The following is an 18,825-nucleotide window of genomic DNA, read 5'->3' as shown; positions in this document are numbered from 1 at the left end:
GGAGGAATGACTAACCAGAAGACATGAAAACACTCTGCAAGCATACTGTATTAAAAAGGAATGCAAAATGAATTATCATTGTTGTATAACGGGGTGGGGAGCCTCCAGCCCAAGGGCAAATGCAGCCCTCAAGGCCTCTCCATCTGACCCTCATGACTCTCCGCAGGTTACATCCTCTCTTCCCAAGTCACATCCCTCACTGACCCTCATCACACCCCAATTGTTCCTCCCAGGCTGGAATGTCTACTTAAATTGGAGGAAAACTCAGTCGGTAGAACATGAGACTCTTAATCTCAGGGTTGTGGGTTGAAGCTCAACCTTGCGCAAAAGATTTCTGCATTGCAGGGTGTTGGACTAGATGAGCCTTGTAATCCCTTCCTACTCTAACGATTTTATGATTTATGGACTCCGGTAATGCCTCTTGCTTGCCTGGTTGGAGGATGGAGAGGGATGAAGGTCGGCGATTCAAATCCCCACGATGGGGTGAGCTCCCATTGCTCGGTCCCTGCTCCTGCCAACCTAGCAGTTCAAAAGCACGTCAAAGTGCAAGTAGATAAATAGGTACCGCTCCGGCAGGAAGGTAAATGGCGTTTCCGTGCGCTGCTCTGGTTTGCCAGAAGCAGCTTAGTCATGCTGGCCACATGACCCGGAAGCTGTACGCCAGCTCCCTCGGCCAGTAAAGCGAGATGAGCACCACAAACCCAGAGTCGGCCATGACTGGACCTAATGGTCAGGGGTCCCTTTACCTATGTTTTTATATATGTTGGAAGCTGGGGCAATCCAGTCAGATGGGTGGGGTACTAATAATACTAATACAAATAAATAATAATAATAATAATAATAATAATAATAATATTCATTGCTCTGCCCACTATTGCACCTTGCATCATAGGCCCTCAGAAAGTTGCCCAGAAGAGAACTGCCCTTTGGGCTGAAAAGGGTTCCCTTCCCCTGTCATATAACCTTCCTGCAAGCAAATCCCTATTTGCAAATGGTAGAGGTTGAAACTGGGGTCTTTTTCATGCAAAGCAACTGTCCTGCCACCGAGCTATTTCCCTTCCTTCACCAGCAATGGCAGGAAGGCTGTGCCTCTTTAGTGAGATACTAACTTCAGTGCTCTTTACCTCGTCTCTTTCCCCACCCCCCAAGAACAGGGACAGACAATTCACAGGAAGAAATCCAGACTGAACTAGCTTCCATATGACAGTTTCAACAATAGATTTCCACACAAAAAGGAGGAAGAACTGATGGAGAGACACACACAAAAGGTAGATATATATTTAACAGCCTAAAATAGTCTAATAATGAAGTGCTTATAAAAAAGGGGGGGAGCACCTACCAACCACCATGAGGGTGAACTCAAAACCTTTCTTGACAGACTTCCTGTGGACTTGGTTGGGGAGATTGGCAAAGCCTACATATCCCGCCGAGTCAGAAAACTGAGGAGACGGAGAAAAACAATAAAAGTTGTGAACTGGACATGGAAGTCGGTTGTAACAAAAGCACAGGGGTTTTATGACAAAAGCACACAAAATGAACCAAGAAAGAATCAACACAAATCGGCAGGACCACAGGGTTGGGTGTTTTGACAGAAGTGGAACAGCAAGAACAATAACTCATGTTTCCTCTTTTCCTGGGTCTCATGTAAATGTTTCATGGGAGGAAATGTTCGTGTCATCCCCAAATTTGGAGAACGTGCCCTCTACACATGGAGTGCAGACATCCTGCCCTCACACAGACTTAGCCACACTTCCTCTTTCACCACTTCCCGTGTGTGTCGGAAGTGGCACAAAGTTCTCTTAATAACCAAATTACTGCTTAATAACCCAACTCATGTTTGAGAATTGTGTGGTTTATACCAACTGCTGAAAATGCAACAAAGGATGGCTGCTGGAGGGCTAACCTTCTGCTCAAATCAATGTCATATAGGACTGTACAGAGGGGGGGGGTAACCCTTTCTGGCTAGTGGGCCAGATCACTATATCTCCACCCCAGGCAGGCCAAATTTGGCAGCTGACCACCTGGCAATCACACAATGTCACAGTAATGTCAGATGATGCTGTGCTTTGAAGCCTAGGTTGTCGGGGCTTCAAAGAGCAGCACAGGGGCTGTTTTGAAAGTCCTTAACATGCAGCCCTACGCTCACAAGTCAGAACACACATACAAGCAATGTTGCTAGCACAGTGTTCTGGTAAGGTCTGCCACAAACCCATTCTACTTACCTTCACTTTCTCACCAGATTGAGACATGTTCTCACACTCCAAATTTCAGAGCCTGGATTGGGGTGGGAGGAAGAGAATAGGAACAAAGTCTGTGTTAAATGGGAAAGCCAAGAATTCATCTCATCATTTTTACTGCTATGGCACAGGGAACCAAACAGATGCAGACCCTCACCCACCTCTGGCTATGGAAATATGTGTTAGGGGAAAGGACTGTTCTGTCCATTATTTGGTATCATTTATTTTATTATCTGTAGAGTGATAGCAACAGGTTCAATTTAAGCTTTTTGAGTCCCATTGATAAGTTACCGCATTTTTCGCTCCATAACACGCACCTGACCATAACACGCATGTAGTTTTTAGAGGAGGAAAACAAGAAAAAAAAATATTCTAAACGAAACAGTGGATGTATGATTTTTGTGGTTCATGCTGTGGCCACAGACATGTGATCTGACGGTGAGTTTGGGGTAGCCCAATGCAAAAATCCTGAGGATCTATGTGGATCCATGCTTTGTAACCATGTTTTTGCGCCATTGCGGCCCCATGAAACAGTGGGTGCGTGGGTGTTTTTTGGTGCAGGCTGTAGCCATGGACATGCTATGTGATCTGATGGTGAATCTGGGGTGACCCAGTGCAAAAATCCTGAGGATCCATGTGGATCCGTGCTTTGTAATCATGTTTTAAGTGGGGAGGGAAGGAAAAGCACTCAAGGGACAAGGAGCATGTGTGGGGTGTGTGGAGAAGGATGCTGTTAATAATGCAGGAGAGGGGTTTAAGGGGAGAAGGAACACCCGTGGGGGGTGTGGAGAAGGATGCTGCTAATAATGCAGAAGAGGGGTATAAGGGGAGAAGACTCCTAGAAAGTTGCGGGGTTGGTTTTAGTGCTGATTTGTCATTATGTGCTTTGTTTTTAATGTTGCTTATTCTGTTGTACGTCTCCTAGAGTGTATTTTATTGGGTGACTCACAAATTATAAATACTGTAAACAAATTTACTATAACCAAGTTGGAAGCAGCAAACAAAGAAAACATCATTTTGCAAATGAGACAAGAGCGTGGCTCTTCAAGCAGTAGCTTCTGACTCTCAGCTAAGTTGCAATCTGATCGAAGGAGAAAAGAGCTCACATGTGAGCTTCTTGCTCAAAGCTCAACCACATTGCTCTCAGAAGCCACTCTTGAGTTCCTATATCAATAATTTAGGAATTTTCACCACTGTAACTAAGCGAGGACTAGCAGGTTCTTATGTTTCTGGATTTCCAATATACTTGTCGTGCAGTTGAGTATAAAAAAAATGAAGCCAACTGCTCCTTTATTCAGAAATTATACAGAAACAAAGGAGGAGAGACTCAAGAAGTTTAATCACTGGCCTTCTTGACAAACACATTTTGTGGCCTGAAAAGAAGGAAGTGACCTACAGACAGACACCTGTGACTTCTGGATGCAGATGCTTTCCTGTTGCTTACTAATGTTCAGTGTTGCTGGCAGGATGCAACACCAAGTTGTAATAGAATGCAAGAGGACTGCTAAATGTTTGCATCGAAAAAATGGTTAGAAAATTAGTTGGAGGGAGGGGAATCTTCAGCTTTTCCCCATTGCTCCCCAGCAAATATACAGATCACAAATACATAGATCAACCATTCACAGTGCTGGTTCACAGCGCTTGCCTGTTTGCTAAAGTTCCCCACAGCGTTTTTAGTATATTATTATTACCCACGATTCCCCAGCATGTCCCAGGGCAGGTCACAACAATCTGAAACTCAGTATTAAAAAGTTAAAACAAGTTACAGCCACAGGAATAGGGTGGGTCCTGAAAACACACAACTCAGATGTCTGGAAACCAAGACTGATGAGGAACAGTTGAGAGAGTTGGGTATGTTTAGCCTGGAAAAGAAGAGGCTGAGAGGAGATAGGATAGCCATCTTCAAATATCTAAAGAGCTGTCACATGAAGGATGGAGCAAGCTTGTTTTCTGCTGCTCCAGTGACTAGGACCTGAAGCAATGGATTCAATTTACAAGAAAGGAGATTTCAACTAAACATCAGGAAAGAGCTGTTCGACAGTGGAACCGACTCCCTTGGAAGGTGGTGAACTCTCCCTCACTAGAGGCTTTTAGGCATATGGTCATCTGTCATGGATGCTTTAGTTTGACTAGATGCCCCTTGCGATCCCTTCCAACTCTACAATACTATGATTCTATGAAAGACCAGGGTAAAGATGTGCATCTTCAGTACAGGTTATCCGCACACAAAGGAAAAGGAAAAGCTGGATATGACAAACACTGGCTATGACAGCAAAGCCCCAAACTCTGCAATCAGTCTTAAGTGGTGTTGACTGGTGCCCATTGGGACTGGTACGGCAAAATGCAGGAAGCCAAAACAGCAGGTGGAGCCAGAACCAACAAGAGGGAGAACCAATTAACTATCATTTTGGCCCCATCCTCCTCCTTGCTGAATTCTAGAAGGACAAAACTAAGACCAAGGAGGAGGCAGCTTACAGCCAGTACCACCCCCAGGATTGGTTGTTAAGTAGGAAGGTGGGGAGCTGGAGACTGGCTAAGGGCAGATTGAGCGTGATAGGGCAGTTCCCCTTCATCCTAACAGACCAGCTCCAGCTGCTCTAAACAGTGCAAGAGGTACTGCAGAGATGTGCATCATACCCAAATACACATTTACTCAGAAGTTAATTCTCACTGCATTCGTTCGGTGGCACTTGGCTTTCTTTAAGCATGCATAGAACTGCCACCCTCATTAGGTTAGATCAGAAATAGGGAACCTGGTGGCAGGACTGGAATGCAGCTCCTATCATCCCTGACTACTGGCTGCACTGGCTGGGGGTGATGGGAGCTGGGAGTTCAATGGCAGATGTTGGCTAACCCTGCTTTAGATGATATGTCTGGCAGCTGGCATCTGTTGGAAGAAGCATTTTCTCTTGGACAACAGAGATGAGAGTAGATGGGATCACGTTTGCCATCTGATGTTTAGATAAAACAGTATTTAAAATTTTAAAAAAAATCAGCTGCCTAATTACTAGTCATTAAAAAATAATAATCACCAAACATGTTTTTAAACAATAGTCTCAACGCAACTCCGTTACTCGTTTTGTTAAGGACCTCCCCATCCCCCAAAAAGCAATGCAGCTGTACAAACAGAGCTTTCAGTAGTGTTTGGACTAATGCCCAGGCATCTTTCGTAGAGGTCAGCTGATAGCCGAAGCTGGACTAAGTACCAACGTCCAATAAACTTGTAGCATTCTCAGCCCTCTTTGCAAGCAAAATATCCAAAACCCATCCTCATATCTTTGTAGGTATGTTTGCAGCCAACCTATGCTACAAGCATCACAGCTGTAGCCTTAAATAAGCTTCATACAGGAGGCCCAAAAAATAATTAATCCTAAGAGACTAAATGTGGGGGGGGGGTTCCCCTGCTGGGCGGTGCTTTCTACCTAGTACACCAACATAGTAAGAACAGACCTCTTAGTCTCTCCTCTGTCAGTCCGATTGGTTTCCATATTCATGGAGGGACAGGCTTGTCATCCTCCACTGACAGCATGGAAACAAAATGGGCTTGCAGAGGAAGGAAGAAGCAATCCATCCTGCAGGGATGTGGGGAGCAGAGCCCTCTTCTGACAAACACTCCCACCCCCTAACTGCTTTGCTATTAGTTAAAACTACACATGGCAGTGTGGAAGCAAACGCAGTCTTGCTTAAGGAACATCTCAACTAAGCAAAGGCAGACCTGATTCACAAAACTGATCAGCAATCGATACAGAAGCAAATTTCCATACTCAAGGTACCACTGCACTTGACCACATGTGGTTTAACAATTTCTAGACACACACAAAACTGTACAATATTTTTTTAAAAAAAAAAATCAGTACTGGGCATATTTTGATGTTGTATAACTTGGTAAGCCACCATTCATCAAAGTTGATTTCAGAAGGACACATACTGTACCAATAACATTTCCGATCTCACGGGAGCGCAGGCTTTTGAAAATTACACTCAAAGTGTACAGAGATCCACGTCAGTTGGACATGACAATCAAACACTAGCGTCCAAAGTATGTTGTCATCCCAAAAGTCCATTACGAGATGAGGCCCCTTCTGGAAGAGGCAGGAAGGAACCCAGGTCATTTCCTTTGTAACTTTGGGATGCAAAAAGTAAACTTAGTAGCTGGCATCTGAGGACTTCACTCTCCAGTCACAACAAAATGAAAACATTGTATAAAGTTTTCAGGTTTGCAGTACACCCACCCAAAAATTAGCCAATGATTTATCATCATGGTTATAAGAGCATGTGTGTATATAAAAACAATTCATTGTTTATATCCTGCTGCTCTTGGTATCCGGAGTGATTTTCTATTTTTTTCCATAGTAAGCTGATTTTGTAATTGGCATTAAAACTTCTTAAAGACTAGAATACTTATTGTGCCATCAGTTTAGGGCCCTTAAAAATGAATCCATAAAAAAATAGGGTAACATTCCCAAGTTTGCAGAAATGTCTATCATTGTGAGAGTAGCCATCGTGTGATGGTGTCTCTTTTAGCTTTTGTAATTCTGAAGTGATTACAAACCAGCTCAGACATCCATCTCTTATTCTTTCAAATCCTGCATGTCTGGCATGTGGAGCAGTGATTATGTCTGTAGATGGTTTTAACTGAGTAAGCAGCCTGATGCATTTTTAATACCAAAACCAAAAACATTTTACAGCCTTCCAAGGGAAGAATAGTTGGATGAAAGCCACAAAAGAGCTTTTCCATCTCTCCATTTATTTTTTTAAAAAGGAAAGGGATATATGCAAGAATGAACAAAAAAACACCCAACTCTTGAGCAGTATTTTGAAGATCAGGTTTTGCTGCCAGGATCTATACCCAATAGCTTACACCAGACGCTCTGGGTGGGGATGGAAGCAGGAAGTACTGGATCCATGTGGCATTCCTAAAATGCTTTCAGAATTGCAAAGCCAAGCACAAATCTGGAGCTTATGAGCACAGAGAAAGAAACAGGGGTTAAGATGGAGAAATCCTAAGTATTTAGCTGTATAACTAGATAAAGCTGTCAAAACAAAATAAAAAAATTCCTTCCAGTAGCACCTTAAAGACCAACTAGGTTAGTACTTGGTATGAGCTTTCGTGTGCATGCACACTTCTTCAGATACCACACGAAAAGCTCATACCAAGTACTAACCTAGTTGGTCTTTAAGGTGCTACTGGAAGGAATTTTTTTATTTTGTTTTGACTATGGCAGACCAACACGGCTACCTATCTGTAACTAGATAAAGCTGTATAACTGTATAAAGCCATTCAGTGATAAATGGATGTGCATGTCTGACACTTAGCTCACTCAGAGATGCAATTATGTTTTCTAGTTTAGGGAAACAATATATATTGCTTGCGTGTCATACTTACAGCTTCTCCCGTGTGCGGCTTCGTTGCAATTTTGTAGCAGCCTGCACGCATGTCCTTAACCCTCACCACTGCTGTTATTCCTCACTTCCCAATACAACAGTGCAAGCATGCGTGGCTTTAAAAACCCACACAAAGGATTAGAAAAACAGCTCTATGAATGGCTGCCAAATAGGGCAGGACATAATCAGAAGCCACTTTCCTTCTTGCCAAAGCAGCAAGCAATGAATGGATTTCCCATCTGCGACCTGCAACACCTATGCACATATGGACAGGCACATGAAGCTTTTAAGTATTTTAGCATTGGAAAATGCTCCCCACGCCAACAGAAAATTAAATTAAATTTTGATGCAGCTAAATGCAGCTTGCCTTACTTTTTTAACATTTCCAAACACACAGGTCTTCCTTTCCTCAAGCTGCCAGTTCCAGCTGGGGATTTACACTACAAAAAAATAATAATTAAAAATGCCCAGGCAGCTCTCAGAGCCAGCACTGCACATATTTCCCTCTTTCCACTTCAGAAGTGAGTTAACAGGGCATTCCTAGGAAGAGGGAGGAAGATACTAGGGGTGCTAATTTTTAGATTAAAACAAGCATTTAGCATTCCAATGAACTACTGCTTGATGCAAACATGGGGGAGGGGGGGAGTAGCTCCAGGTTCCCATGATTACTTTTAAAGCTGTATAATAGGTCAAAATTAACTGCATTCCCCATCATCCCTGCTTGGACCTATATTGCCTGCTTATTTTTATTTTTGCACCCAGCAAAGACACAGGAGCCCAGCCAGGGACAGGGTTGGCTTTCAAATATGTGTGATAAGCAAAAATGCACAATGTGTAACTTTACAGAGAGAGAGAGATGGACTATCATCTAATGTGGAATTTTGCTGATAGCAGCTTGGGGCTCCATCAGGAAATCCCGAGAGTAGATTTTAAATGTCTGCAACAGGCAAAATATCACCAGGTGATGCTTTCCACCACTAACTATCCCACCCATCCTGCATATCTGTTCCAGCAGAAAACCATTTGTTGATTTTTACTATTTTTTGACTGATACAGGAGCCCTGCCAGAAAAAAAAACACAGGAAGCTGCCTTATATCAAGTCAAACACTTTGTCCACCAAGCCCAATAGCTGCAGCACTGTGTCTCAAAAAGTAGTTCAGAGTTCAAGGTTCTTGTGTTAATTTGCAAGGGCCTTAACGACTTTAGTACAGGATAGCTTAAGGACCACCTGACTCCTTATATTGCTGCCTCATCACTGAGGTCTTCAGGGGAGTCAGTTAGTGGCCCCTCATGGCTTGGATGCACAGCTCATACTTAGGGTTCTTTGAGCCTTTGGCGAGGAGCTGTATGAAATAAATCATTTTACCTCATGCCTGGAAGGGAAGCTTCTTCCATGTTTGATCTTGCCATGACAGCAGCATAGCGCCGTCACACTCCTATACATCATACACTCCATAGACTGACAGGAGATTTTTGTGCCCCCAGCGGGGGCCGGTTTCACCAACCTCTGACTGTTGGCCCAATTCTGTAGAATTCCCTCCCAGCTTAGACCAGACAAGCCTCCTCCCTGTTGAACTTCCAGCACTTTTTTATTTATTTCAGCAAGCATTTCAAGTACGTTCTCTGGTTTTATGGTTAGTTTTAACCAATTTTATCTTTTTTTCTATCTTTTTATCCTTACTTTACATCACTTAAGAGACTATGGTGCTAAGAAGTATATACATAGTTAAAAAACTGAAATGTTTATTATGGTCAAGCCCCATTAAATTAAGTACAAAATACAAAGCAATACAAAAACACAACAGAACTAATTGTTTGTTTTTCAACGTGACAAAATCTTCCCAAAAAGAATAAACACCCCTTATCCTTGGGAGCGGGGAGCATTATCAGGGAGAATGAATCACACTAGGATATTCTGCATGCAAAGTCTATGCTCTACCCACAAAACAACAGGCCCTTCTACCTTCCCCGCCAAGAGAGACTGCCACTACTCATTCCTGGGAACAAAAGCATTCAGGTTGTGTTTAATAACATTGACCTGGGGAGCTTCTGCATGCAAAACAGCAGTCATTTTCTTGGTTTTGCTGTTTTATCTCTTGGCAAATCACTTTGATGTCCCCTTCCAACCTAGCAGTGTATAAATTTTATGAAGATAAAAATAAAGCAAATAAAATGAATGAATCATGAGCCAAGTCACAGCCCACCCACCCCCTGCAAAAAAAACACAACCAACCAGTTGCCCCTCATTCAAGTAGGGATGTCTTCCGGGGGTGGGGAGAGACAGTAAATTAAGCTGTCTGTCTTCTAGCTCAGTTGGTCAAGTATGAGACTCTTAGCTGTCAGTTCCTGCACTGTGGAGGGTTGGACTAGATAACCCTCAGGGTCCCTTCCAGATCTACAATTCTATGATTTTTATACATGCCAACTGGAATAAAATATTTGGGGGGCCCAGGTAAGCCCTGCCCTGCCTAACTGATCACATGACACAGCACCCAACCACCATTTGAATGGCAATGCCCATCAACTGGGGGGGCAGCCCCCTCAAATATTTTACTGGGGGGGTGGATGGGCCCAAAGGGGTTGGCTCCTATGAACTGAGTTAACAGTCTGCCCTTTCCCCCCCAAAACAGCCACTCCTTGGTCCAGTTCGGGAGCTGAAGGAAGCATTCAAAGGAGGGAGGGAGGGAAGTTAAGTTAGCCTGTGTCAGGGTGGATTTGATTTAAATCAAATCGATTTAAATCACTAGTCAGTAAGACTTGATTTAAATCATTTTTTTAACAGAAAGACTCATTCTTGCATATTTACAACTAGATGAAGGTTTCATTTTTGGAATGATAAATTTTTAGAGTAGTTTTTACAGTTATAGCAAAAATTTCTGATCTGGTTATACTTTAGAAATACATAAACAGATAATTATGAAATTGTGAGGTTTAATAAGTTTTATATTTGGACAGCTTTTCTGCCGTACTTTATTGGAAGGAGAAAAATAACAATTTAAACAATTTATTTAACTAAAACAGTAACATTATAGCATATGTATCCATGTTTGTTAACTGATGTGGTTAAACGACTAAAAAAAAAGCTTTTGAGTTTTAGCACACATGAAAAACTTAAAACTAATCCTTATTTCCTGATGAATAGCCTTTGGAGTATAATGTAACTTAAACAGAAAACCATCTTTAGAAAGATTTTTCCTCCTTTTTAAAAATCCGATTTAATTTTTTTTTTTAAAAAAAACGATTTTAATTTTTTAAAAATCCGATTTTTAAATTAAAAAAAAAAATCATTGATCCACCCTGGCCTGCATGCAAAGTGCTCTTGCAGTGGCCCACAGCACTTTCTCTGCTCACCCCCACGCCCCCAAACCCCCATTACTGGGCACCCTTTCATTCCCGGATGGATGCCAACCACAGCAGCCTTTCCTCCTCAGCGGGTGCACCAGGGGGGGGGGGGGCAACTTAAAACAAAATATTAGGGGGGGTCACTTGGAGAACACACAGAGACGCCATTTGAATGGCAGTGCTCATTTACTGGGGGGGGAGGGCCCTCAAATATTTTATGGGGGGGCAGGAAAAGGGACCTCGGCCCTTAGGAAAAGGGGGGGGCACCACCTGCAACGCCCCAGTGGAAGAAGCTGAGGGGCAGCGACCCCTCTCGCCCCCCCCCACTCCAGGGGGGCTGTCAAGTCAGTCAGTCCCCTCAGTCCCCTCCCCTAGACTGGGCTGTGGGGAAGGAGGGAAGCGGGTAGGCCTCAAACTCGGGAAGCCGGAGGAGCAGCCGCCGCCGCCTCGCCCCTTACCTCGTCCAAAAAACCCTCCTCAGGCACCGCAGTCGGCAGCCAGGCCCGGAGTAAGAGGCAGCGCTGGGGGAGGGGAGGAGGCGGGAGACTTCCTCGTCCTGAAGCTCCGCCCGCATCCCACAAGCCTCGGCGGCCCGCTCTAGCCCTGCGCTCTCTGTGTCGGCCTGGCTGCCGTCGCCTGCTTTTGAAATCGAAGGGGGAGAGAGAGGGAGGGAGCAGTCGAGGAGAAAGTCCTAGAATGTATCTCTCTTTTTTGTTATCTTCCCCCCCCCCCGCCCCACCCTCAGATTCCGCTGAAGGGATTCTTTTCTTGCCCTTGTCAAAACAAAATAAAAAAATTCCTTCCAGTAGCACCTTAAAGACCAACTAAGTTAGTTCTTGGTATGAGCTTTCGTGTGCATGCACACTTCTTCAGATACACTGAAACAGAAGTCACCAGACCCTTCTATATAGTGAGAAGGTGGGGAGGGGTATTACTCAGAAGGGTGGTGGGATTGGGTGATTGGCAGATAGCTGTGATGAGCCTGTTGACGACTCTTAACGACTGCAATAGGTCTTACAGGAAAAAGCAAGGGGTGAGAAGGTGAAAAATGGCTTTGTCATGCATAATGAGATAAGAATCCAATGTCTTTGTTCAGACCAGGTCTCTCCATGGTTTTAAGTTTGGTGATAAGTTGCAGTTCATACCAAGAACTAACTTAGTTGGTCTTTAAGGTGCTACTGGAAGGAATTTTTTTATTTTGTTTTGACTATGGCAGACCAACACGGCTACCTATCTGTAACTTTTCTTGCCCTTGACAGGGATGGGGAGGGAGGAGGCATTTGGTTTAATCCTCGTCCCTCGTCCACGTCCTCGTTTCAAATCCAGGAAATATATATATCTGTGTGTGTATACACATACAACAATTGCAACAATATATTATGTGTTCTCTCTCTCTCTATATATATATATAGAAAACATGGTATATTGTTGCAATTCTTATTATATTTTATTTTTAATATAAATTTCACTGGCTTTCGTGTGACAAGCATATAGCAATAACATCTCTAACCTCTTTCTCTCTGCCCCCACTACTCCTTAGGTATCAGGTTGTATATACATTAAGGTAACTGTTTTTTTCTATTGTTTTATGCTTTAATCAATCCGTACAGATTCTCCAAACGCCAAGCATGTGAAGTCCTGGGGACAGCAGCACAGAAATCGTCTTATCTGTCATAGACGGCAATAATAATAATGTGTGCAGTTCAGACCGTGCTGTTTGCACTAGCAACGATGCTCTGAAGAGTTTGTCTTTTAAGACCATTATCATTTGCATATTGAATAAATGGCCATGTTGCAAAAGAAAATAAATAAATAGCAACAATATATAATGTTATATATACAGGGGTACCTTGGTTCTCGAACTTAATCCGTTCCGGAAGTCCGTTCCAAAACCAAGGTGTGCTTTCCCATAGAAAGTAACTCAAAATGGATTAATCCGTTCCAGACTTTTAAAAACAAACCCCAAAAACAGTAATTTAACATGACTTTTACTATCTAACAAGACCATTGTTCCATAAAATGAAAGCAATAAACAATGTACTGCAGTCCCACAGTCAATCAGTAGCTGAACTGGGTTCCACACAGTCACACACAAAAAAACAGCCGCAAAAACAAAAACGCAAAATTAATAGCAAAAACAGACAGACCTCAGCTTAACACTCAAAACTGAAGTGTGGCACTCAAATCGAAAATGTAACGATACCTCTGCAATCAATAGAGACTCTACAGGACAGCTTCCAAGAGGATTGGGCCCATAACTTTCACATTTTTATACACTGCCTTGGGAAATGATGTTGGCAGGACAAAAAAAAGGGGGGGGGTTATGGCTGTACAGCTAAGTTCTAACCTTTGAAAACGTGACTGCCGGGACAATTGTCCCCTGATCTCCCCAACAGTAGCCTATTACAACAATAATGTTTAGATAAGTGAAGGTCATGTATGCTTACTCACTAAACGAATCCAGTGCATGTATTCAGTTTTTAACTGTTTCCAGCTTGATCAGAAATGTAGACAGAATCTTCTTTGTTGGGGTGTTTCGGGGATCTCCTTCTTGTTAAAATTCTCTGGGACCATCTGCACTATGCATTTAAAGCAGTATCATACCACTGGAAACAGTTGTGTCTTCCCGGAGAGAATCCTGGGAAGTGTAGTCATGGGGAAGAGGAATTAAGTCAGGTCCTCCAAGTGTCCTTATTTTCCAAGGACGTCCCTGGTTTAGAGAAGCCATCCTGGTTTCTGATTTGATCTCAGGATGTCCCATTTTCCCTTTAGATGTCCCTATTTTCATTGGAGAAATGTTGGAGGCTATGGAGTTATCCAACCCCCAAGCCGTCTGAAGGCAATCCTGTATAGGGAAGCTTTATGAACGTTTTATTACTGGGGCAACTCAGTAAGATGTGTGGGGTATAAACCATATAACACCGGTCTTGAAAGACCTACAGTGGCTCCCAGTAACTACCAAACTTTTAGAAGACATCTGAAGGCAGCCCTGTTTAGGGAAGCTTTTAATGTTTAATCGGTTATTGTATTTTAGTGTTTTGTTGGAAGCTGCCCAGAGTGGCTGGGGAATCCCAGCCAGAAGGGCAGGGTATAAATAATAAATTAGTAGTAGTAGTAGTAGTAGTAAAATTATCATTATGGAATGGGACTCCTCTATTCTTGTTGGAGAAATGTTGGGCAGTATGTTAACTGTTAAAACACTCTGAGAATTGTAGTGCAGGTAGAATTCAAGAAGCTCCCTCAGCCCTAGAGCAAGCACATGAGGCAGCTATTCTACATGCTACTGAACTTTATGCCAGGTCCCCTATCAGAGCAGTTCAACTCTGTCCTGGAGGACCACCCCCTGGTCTTGGAGTCCAAGCTGCCTGGCTCCATGGAGTTCCTGGGGAAGTGTGATGCCCTGGAGAAGAAGACATCAAGACCATCGGCTGTGTGTTTAACATGGAGGTGGAGGTGGTGTCGCTGACAGACCATGACACCTATAGCCCACAGCACCAGCTGGTCCAGAAGAAGATAGAGGCACTCAACAGTAAGGTCTGTGTTAGTTTGCACAAACTCCCTTGCTCCTGGCCATCCCTGGGGATGCTTAGTGTAAAGTCCCCTGCAGGACACTCCTACATTGGAAGTTTTTAAGCAAAGGTTGGGTGGCCATTTGTCAGGTATGCTTTAGTGATGAAGCAATGATTCTTCAACATCAACGTAGTTGGACTGAACATGTTGTGCGGATGCCTGATTATCTTCTTCCAAAGCAACTACAGTGGTACCTTGGGTTACAGACGCTTCAGGTTACAGAATCCGCTAACCCAGAAATAGTACCTCAGGTTAAGAACTTTGCTTCAGGATGAGAACAGAAATCGTGCTCCGGCGGCACAGCAGCAGCAGGAGGCCCCATTAGCTAAAGTGGTGCTTCAGGTTAAGAACAGTTTCAGGTTAAGAACGGACCTCCGGAACGAATTAAGTTCTTAACCCGAGGTACCACTGTACTCTATTTCGAACTTAAAAATGGAAAGTGTAATGCTGGTGGTCAACAAAGGAGGTTTAAAGACTGTCTCAAGGCGAATCTAAAAAAATGTAGTATGAACACCAACAATTGGGAAACACTGGCCTGCAAGCGCTCCAATTGGAGAACAACCTTTACCAAAGGTGTCACGGGACACTCAAACTCAGGACGGAAGGGAGAAATGTGCTAAGAGGAAGGCACGCTTGGCAAATCCACACCGTGATCAACTCCCACCCGGAAACCAATGTCCCCACTGTGGAAGGACGTGTAGATCCAGAATTGGCCTCCACAGTCACTTACGGACTCACAGTTAAGACCATGTTCATGGAAGACAATCTTACTCGGCTACAAAGGATCGCCAAAGAAGAATTTGGATTCCTGCATTGCAGGGCGTTGGAATAGATGACACTTGGGGTCCCTTCCACCTCTACATTTCTCCGATTCTCTTTCTTACTGTGCATGTTGGAAGGGAGGCAGGACAACTACGTGACAAATGTCACCTCTAGTTTAGCCCTAACAGCTCATTTATTTTGAAGGAGCAGAAACTTCCCTAGTTATAAACAAACTCACCCGGAGACACAGATTTTTTTAGTAACACGTCAAACTTGCACAAAGAATGATTGTTGCTTTTCATAGACAAAGATCACCTTTCCAGGATGCTAATTAAACAACATCTCAAGAAAATGGCACTAATGAGGCAGAGAGAGAAAAAAAAAATCTCTGGATACCCATAACCTTGAGATCATAAATAGCTTAATCGCCTCTGCCAGGAACAGCCCTGCTCTGCAGTGTAATCAAAATAATTAAGGAAAATTAGGGTGGCTTCACCTTTGCACATGGATTCCTTTGCTGGAAGCAATGTTTTTCTCTTCCTTATATAACCACAGTGGAAAGATAACACAGTTCACTCCTAAAAAAAATAGATGATGCAGATACATCAGAGTGTGAGAGAGAATGTGGGATTTTCATGTTTGTTTGTTTTTAAATGTAGTTTGCTTATATTGACACACAGTTGCAGAACTCATATTGACCTTGCTGTTGCAAAAATCAGATTGTACTGTCACCAATATTGTTGATGTGCCTAAAACTAGAATTGGGGACCTGGAGAAATCCAAAACATTAACCACAGCAGTGTTCTTCAGTGTTGGTTCTCCAGATTTTGGACTACAAATTTCATCATCCAGCTTAGTCAGTGTCCAGGAATGATGGGAGTTGTAGTCCATCAACATTTGGGGAGCCAAGGTTGAAGAACCCTAGTCCAATGTGTTAAGATATGATGAAATTATTATTGTTGCACACCATCCCAATGGCCATGTGTCCAACTTTACATAGGAAAGTCCTATGTTTAAAGGGTCATCTGGTTCAAGTCCAGTTTAAATATAATGAAGTCAAAGAAGGATGAGATTTAAAGTTGCCCATCAGCAAACTGAACAAGCACACAAATCACTTGGTCAGTCTTCCCTACTTTAGTTGTATGTATTGCATTGCATTTCTATTACAGGGACTGTTCCTAAATTTGCATTTGGAGATATAAGTTAGCATATGCAAATTGTATGCAAATCAGTGCCCTCTTTGTGATGCAGAGGTGCACAAGTGGCCATTGTTGTAAACCTGGGACGGTGTGATGGTCTGGGATTCGGACTTGGAGGCTGAACCTGAGGAATCCCTGCCTGCACAGGTTTCCCCGCCTCCAGAACCAGCTGAGCCGGGGCTGCGGCTTGAGCCTGAAGGGTCCTCACCTGTGCTGGATCCTCAGGTGCAGGCACCAGCTGAGTCTGCTCTGGCTCCTGAGGTGATGGAGGACCCATTGCCTGCAGGTGCTCCACTCTCAGCCCCGTCAGGGGAAGCTGAGGTTGCCTCTGGGTCCAGTAACCCTCCAGCCTCTCCTGAGCTGCAGAGGCTCAGGGCAGAGAGGCGGAGGGAGCTAAGTTCCCACAGGAGGAGTGCTTGCCTCCAGGCCAGGAGAGGAGAGTCACCTGAGGACCGGGGCCGCCCTATGCCTCAGGGCAGATAAAAGCCAACCAGCCCCAGTCCCAGGTTGCGGGAGCAACATTGTTGGTAGTCAGTTCCTGCCTGCACTCTGTCGGGCCGGAGCTCCTGACCTCACCCAACTCCCTGCCTTGGATCCAGCTTCAGCTTTGTCGGCCTGCTTCCATACTGCACCCTCGACCTCGGACTGGACTCGCACCTCGCCTCACGGTGAACCCACGGGACCAGCACCGATGGGGAACCAATGGCCATTCAGACATTGTTGGACAACACTTCCCATCAGCTCTATCAAGCTGCCAGAATCTCCATTGCCCCCAAATGGAAAACCTTACAGGACTTGTGGCTCTCAGTTTGGTACGAAAGATGTGGTGTTTAGCATTAGTTGAAAAAATAAATCAAAAATTACATGTTGCCAAAGGTTCAGAGGACCCTGAAAAATATGTGTTTGGTGGGACCTTATCTCATATACAATAAATACATACAAGACTCCACAATACAATGTGAAACTTGGCTTTCCAAATGGTCTTAAATACTATTAACTACCTGATATTTATTATTATTATTATTATTATTATTATTATTATTATTATTATTATTATTTATTATCTGGGCGGATTACAGTAGAATCTGAAAACATAGTAAAATGTAAAATGTTAAACACTGCTATTTTGTAGTTGTATTTCTATTATTCTTATTGTGTTTTATGTGTTGGATTTATTTCAATAAATATCTATTTTTAAGTGCAAAATTGAGGAACGAGCAGCTCTTGATGCTATTACATTTCTTCAGAATTACATTATCCATTCATGTGAACCTGAAAGAAGAAGTGAAAGTAAGGGAAGAGGAATGCTGACAAAGGGTCTGGCAGAAAAAAAGAAACTCATGAAACCTTAATGCTGTCTGGGGGGAAAATGAAGAAAGGTTAGGAGCCCTAGTTTTCTAAACTTCTCCTGCTTATACAGATTGCTGGCCTCTGGCAGTAGAGTCAAAACATAACCATTGTGGCTAGTAGCTCTTGATAGCTTTATCTTCCATTACAGTAATCCAATACCCCCCCCCCCAAAAAAACCCCACATTTTAAAAGGCCATAGGATGTCAATCAAATCAACCAAAGGCCTGGTTAAAAAGGAATGTTTTTTCCTGGTGCCTAAAGGTAGCGCTGTGGGTTAAAGCCTCAGCGCCTAGGGCTTGCCGATCGAAAGGTCGGCGGTTCGAATCCCTGCGGCGGGGTGCGCTCCCACTGCTCGGTCCCAGCGCCTGCCAACCTAGCAGTTCGAAAGCACCTCCGGGTGCAAGTAGATAAATAGGGACCGCTTACCAGCGGCAAGGTAAACGGCGTTTCCGTGTGCGGCTCTGGCTCGCCAGAGCAGCGATGTCACGCTGGCCACGTGACCCGGAAGTGTCTCCGGACAGCGCTGGCCCCTGGCCTCTTAAGTGAGATGGGCGCACAACCCCAGAGTCTGTCAAGACTGGCCCTTACAGGCAGGGGTACCTTTACCTTTACCTTAAAGGGATATAATAAAGGCACCAAGCAAACTTCCCTGGGGAGAGCATTCCACAGATGGGGAGCCACTGAAGAAAAGGCCCTTTCTCGTGTTGCCACCTTCCGGACCTCTTGAGGAGGAGGCATGCGAAGAAGGGCCTCAGAAGATCATCTCAGGGTCTGGGTAGGTTCATAAGGAAGGAGGTGGTCTTTGAGGTATTGTGATCCTGAGCCATTTAAGGCTTTATAGATCAAAACCAGTACTTTGAATTGGGCCAGGAAACTAATTGCTAGCCAGTGCAGTTGGACCAAGATTGGTGTAATATGCTCAAACCATCTTGCTCCAGTGAGCAACCTGACCACTGAATTCTGCACCAGCTGAAGTTTC

The 18,825-nt window shown here is 43.8% G+C and overlaps 1 protein-coding gene across 1 annotated transcript in view; it reads right to left on the bottom strand.

Moving 5' to 3' along the window:
- The window catches only part of LOC307204903 (septin-2), a 61,065-nt gene extending 49,509 nt beyond the window's left edge, over nt 1–11,556 (bottom strand). The window contains exons 1-3 of the mRNA XM_079957042.1: nt 11,424–11,556; nt 2,223–2,274; nt 1,340–1,439 (exon numbers count right to left, since the gene is read on the bottom strand). Of these exons, the coding sequence (XP_079813168.1) occupies nt 1,340–1,439; nt 2,223–2,249 (127 nt within the window). The 5' untranslated portion in view covers nt 2,250–2,274; nt 11,424–11,556. The remainder of the gene's footprint in view (nt 1–1,339; nt 1,440–2,222; nt 2,275–11,423) is intronic.
- Between the last annotated feature and the right edge of the window lie 7,269 nt (nt 11,557–18,825).

This window comes from Podarcis cretensis (assembly GCF_951804945.1).
Source record: "Podarcis cretensis genome assembly, chromosome: 16".
Lineage (NCBI taxonomy): Eukaryota > Metazoa > Chordata > Lepidosauria > Squamata > Lacertidae > Podarcis > Podarcis cretensis.
Note: the sequence above shows the minus strand (reverse complement) of the source record. Positions and strands in the feature narration are given on the sequence as shown.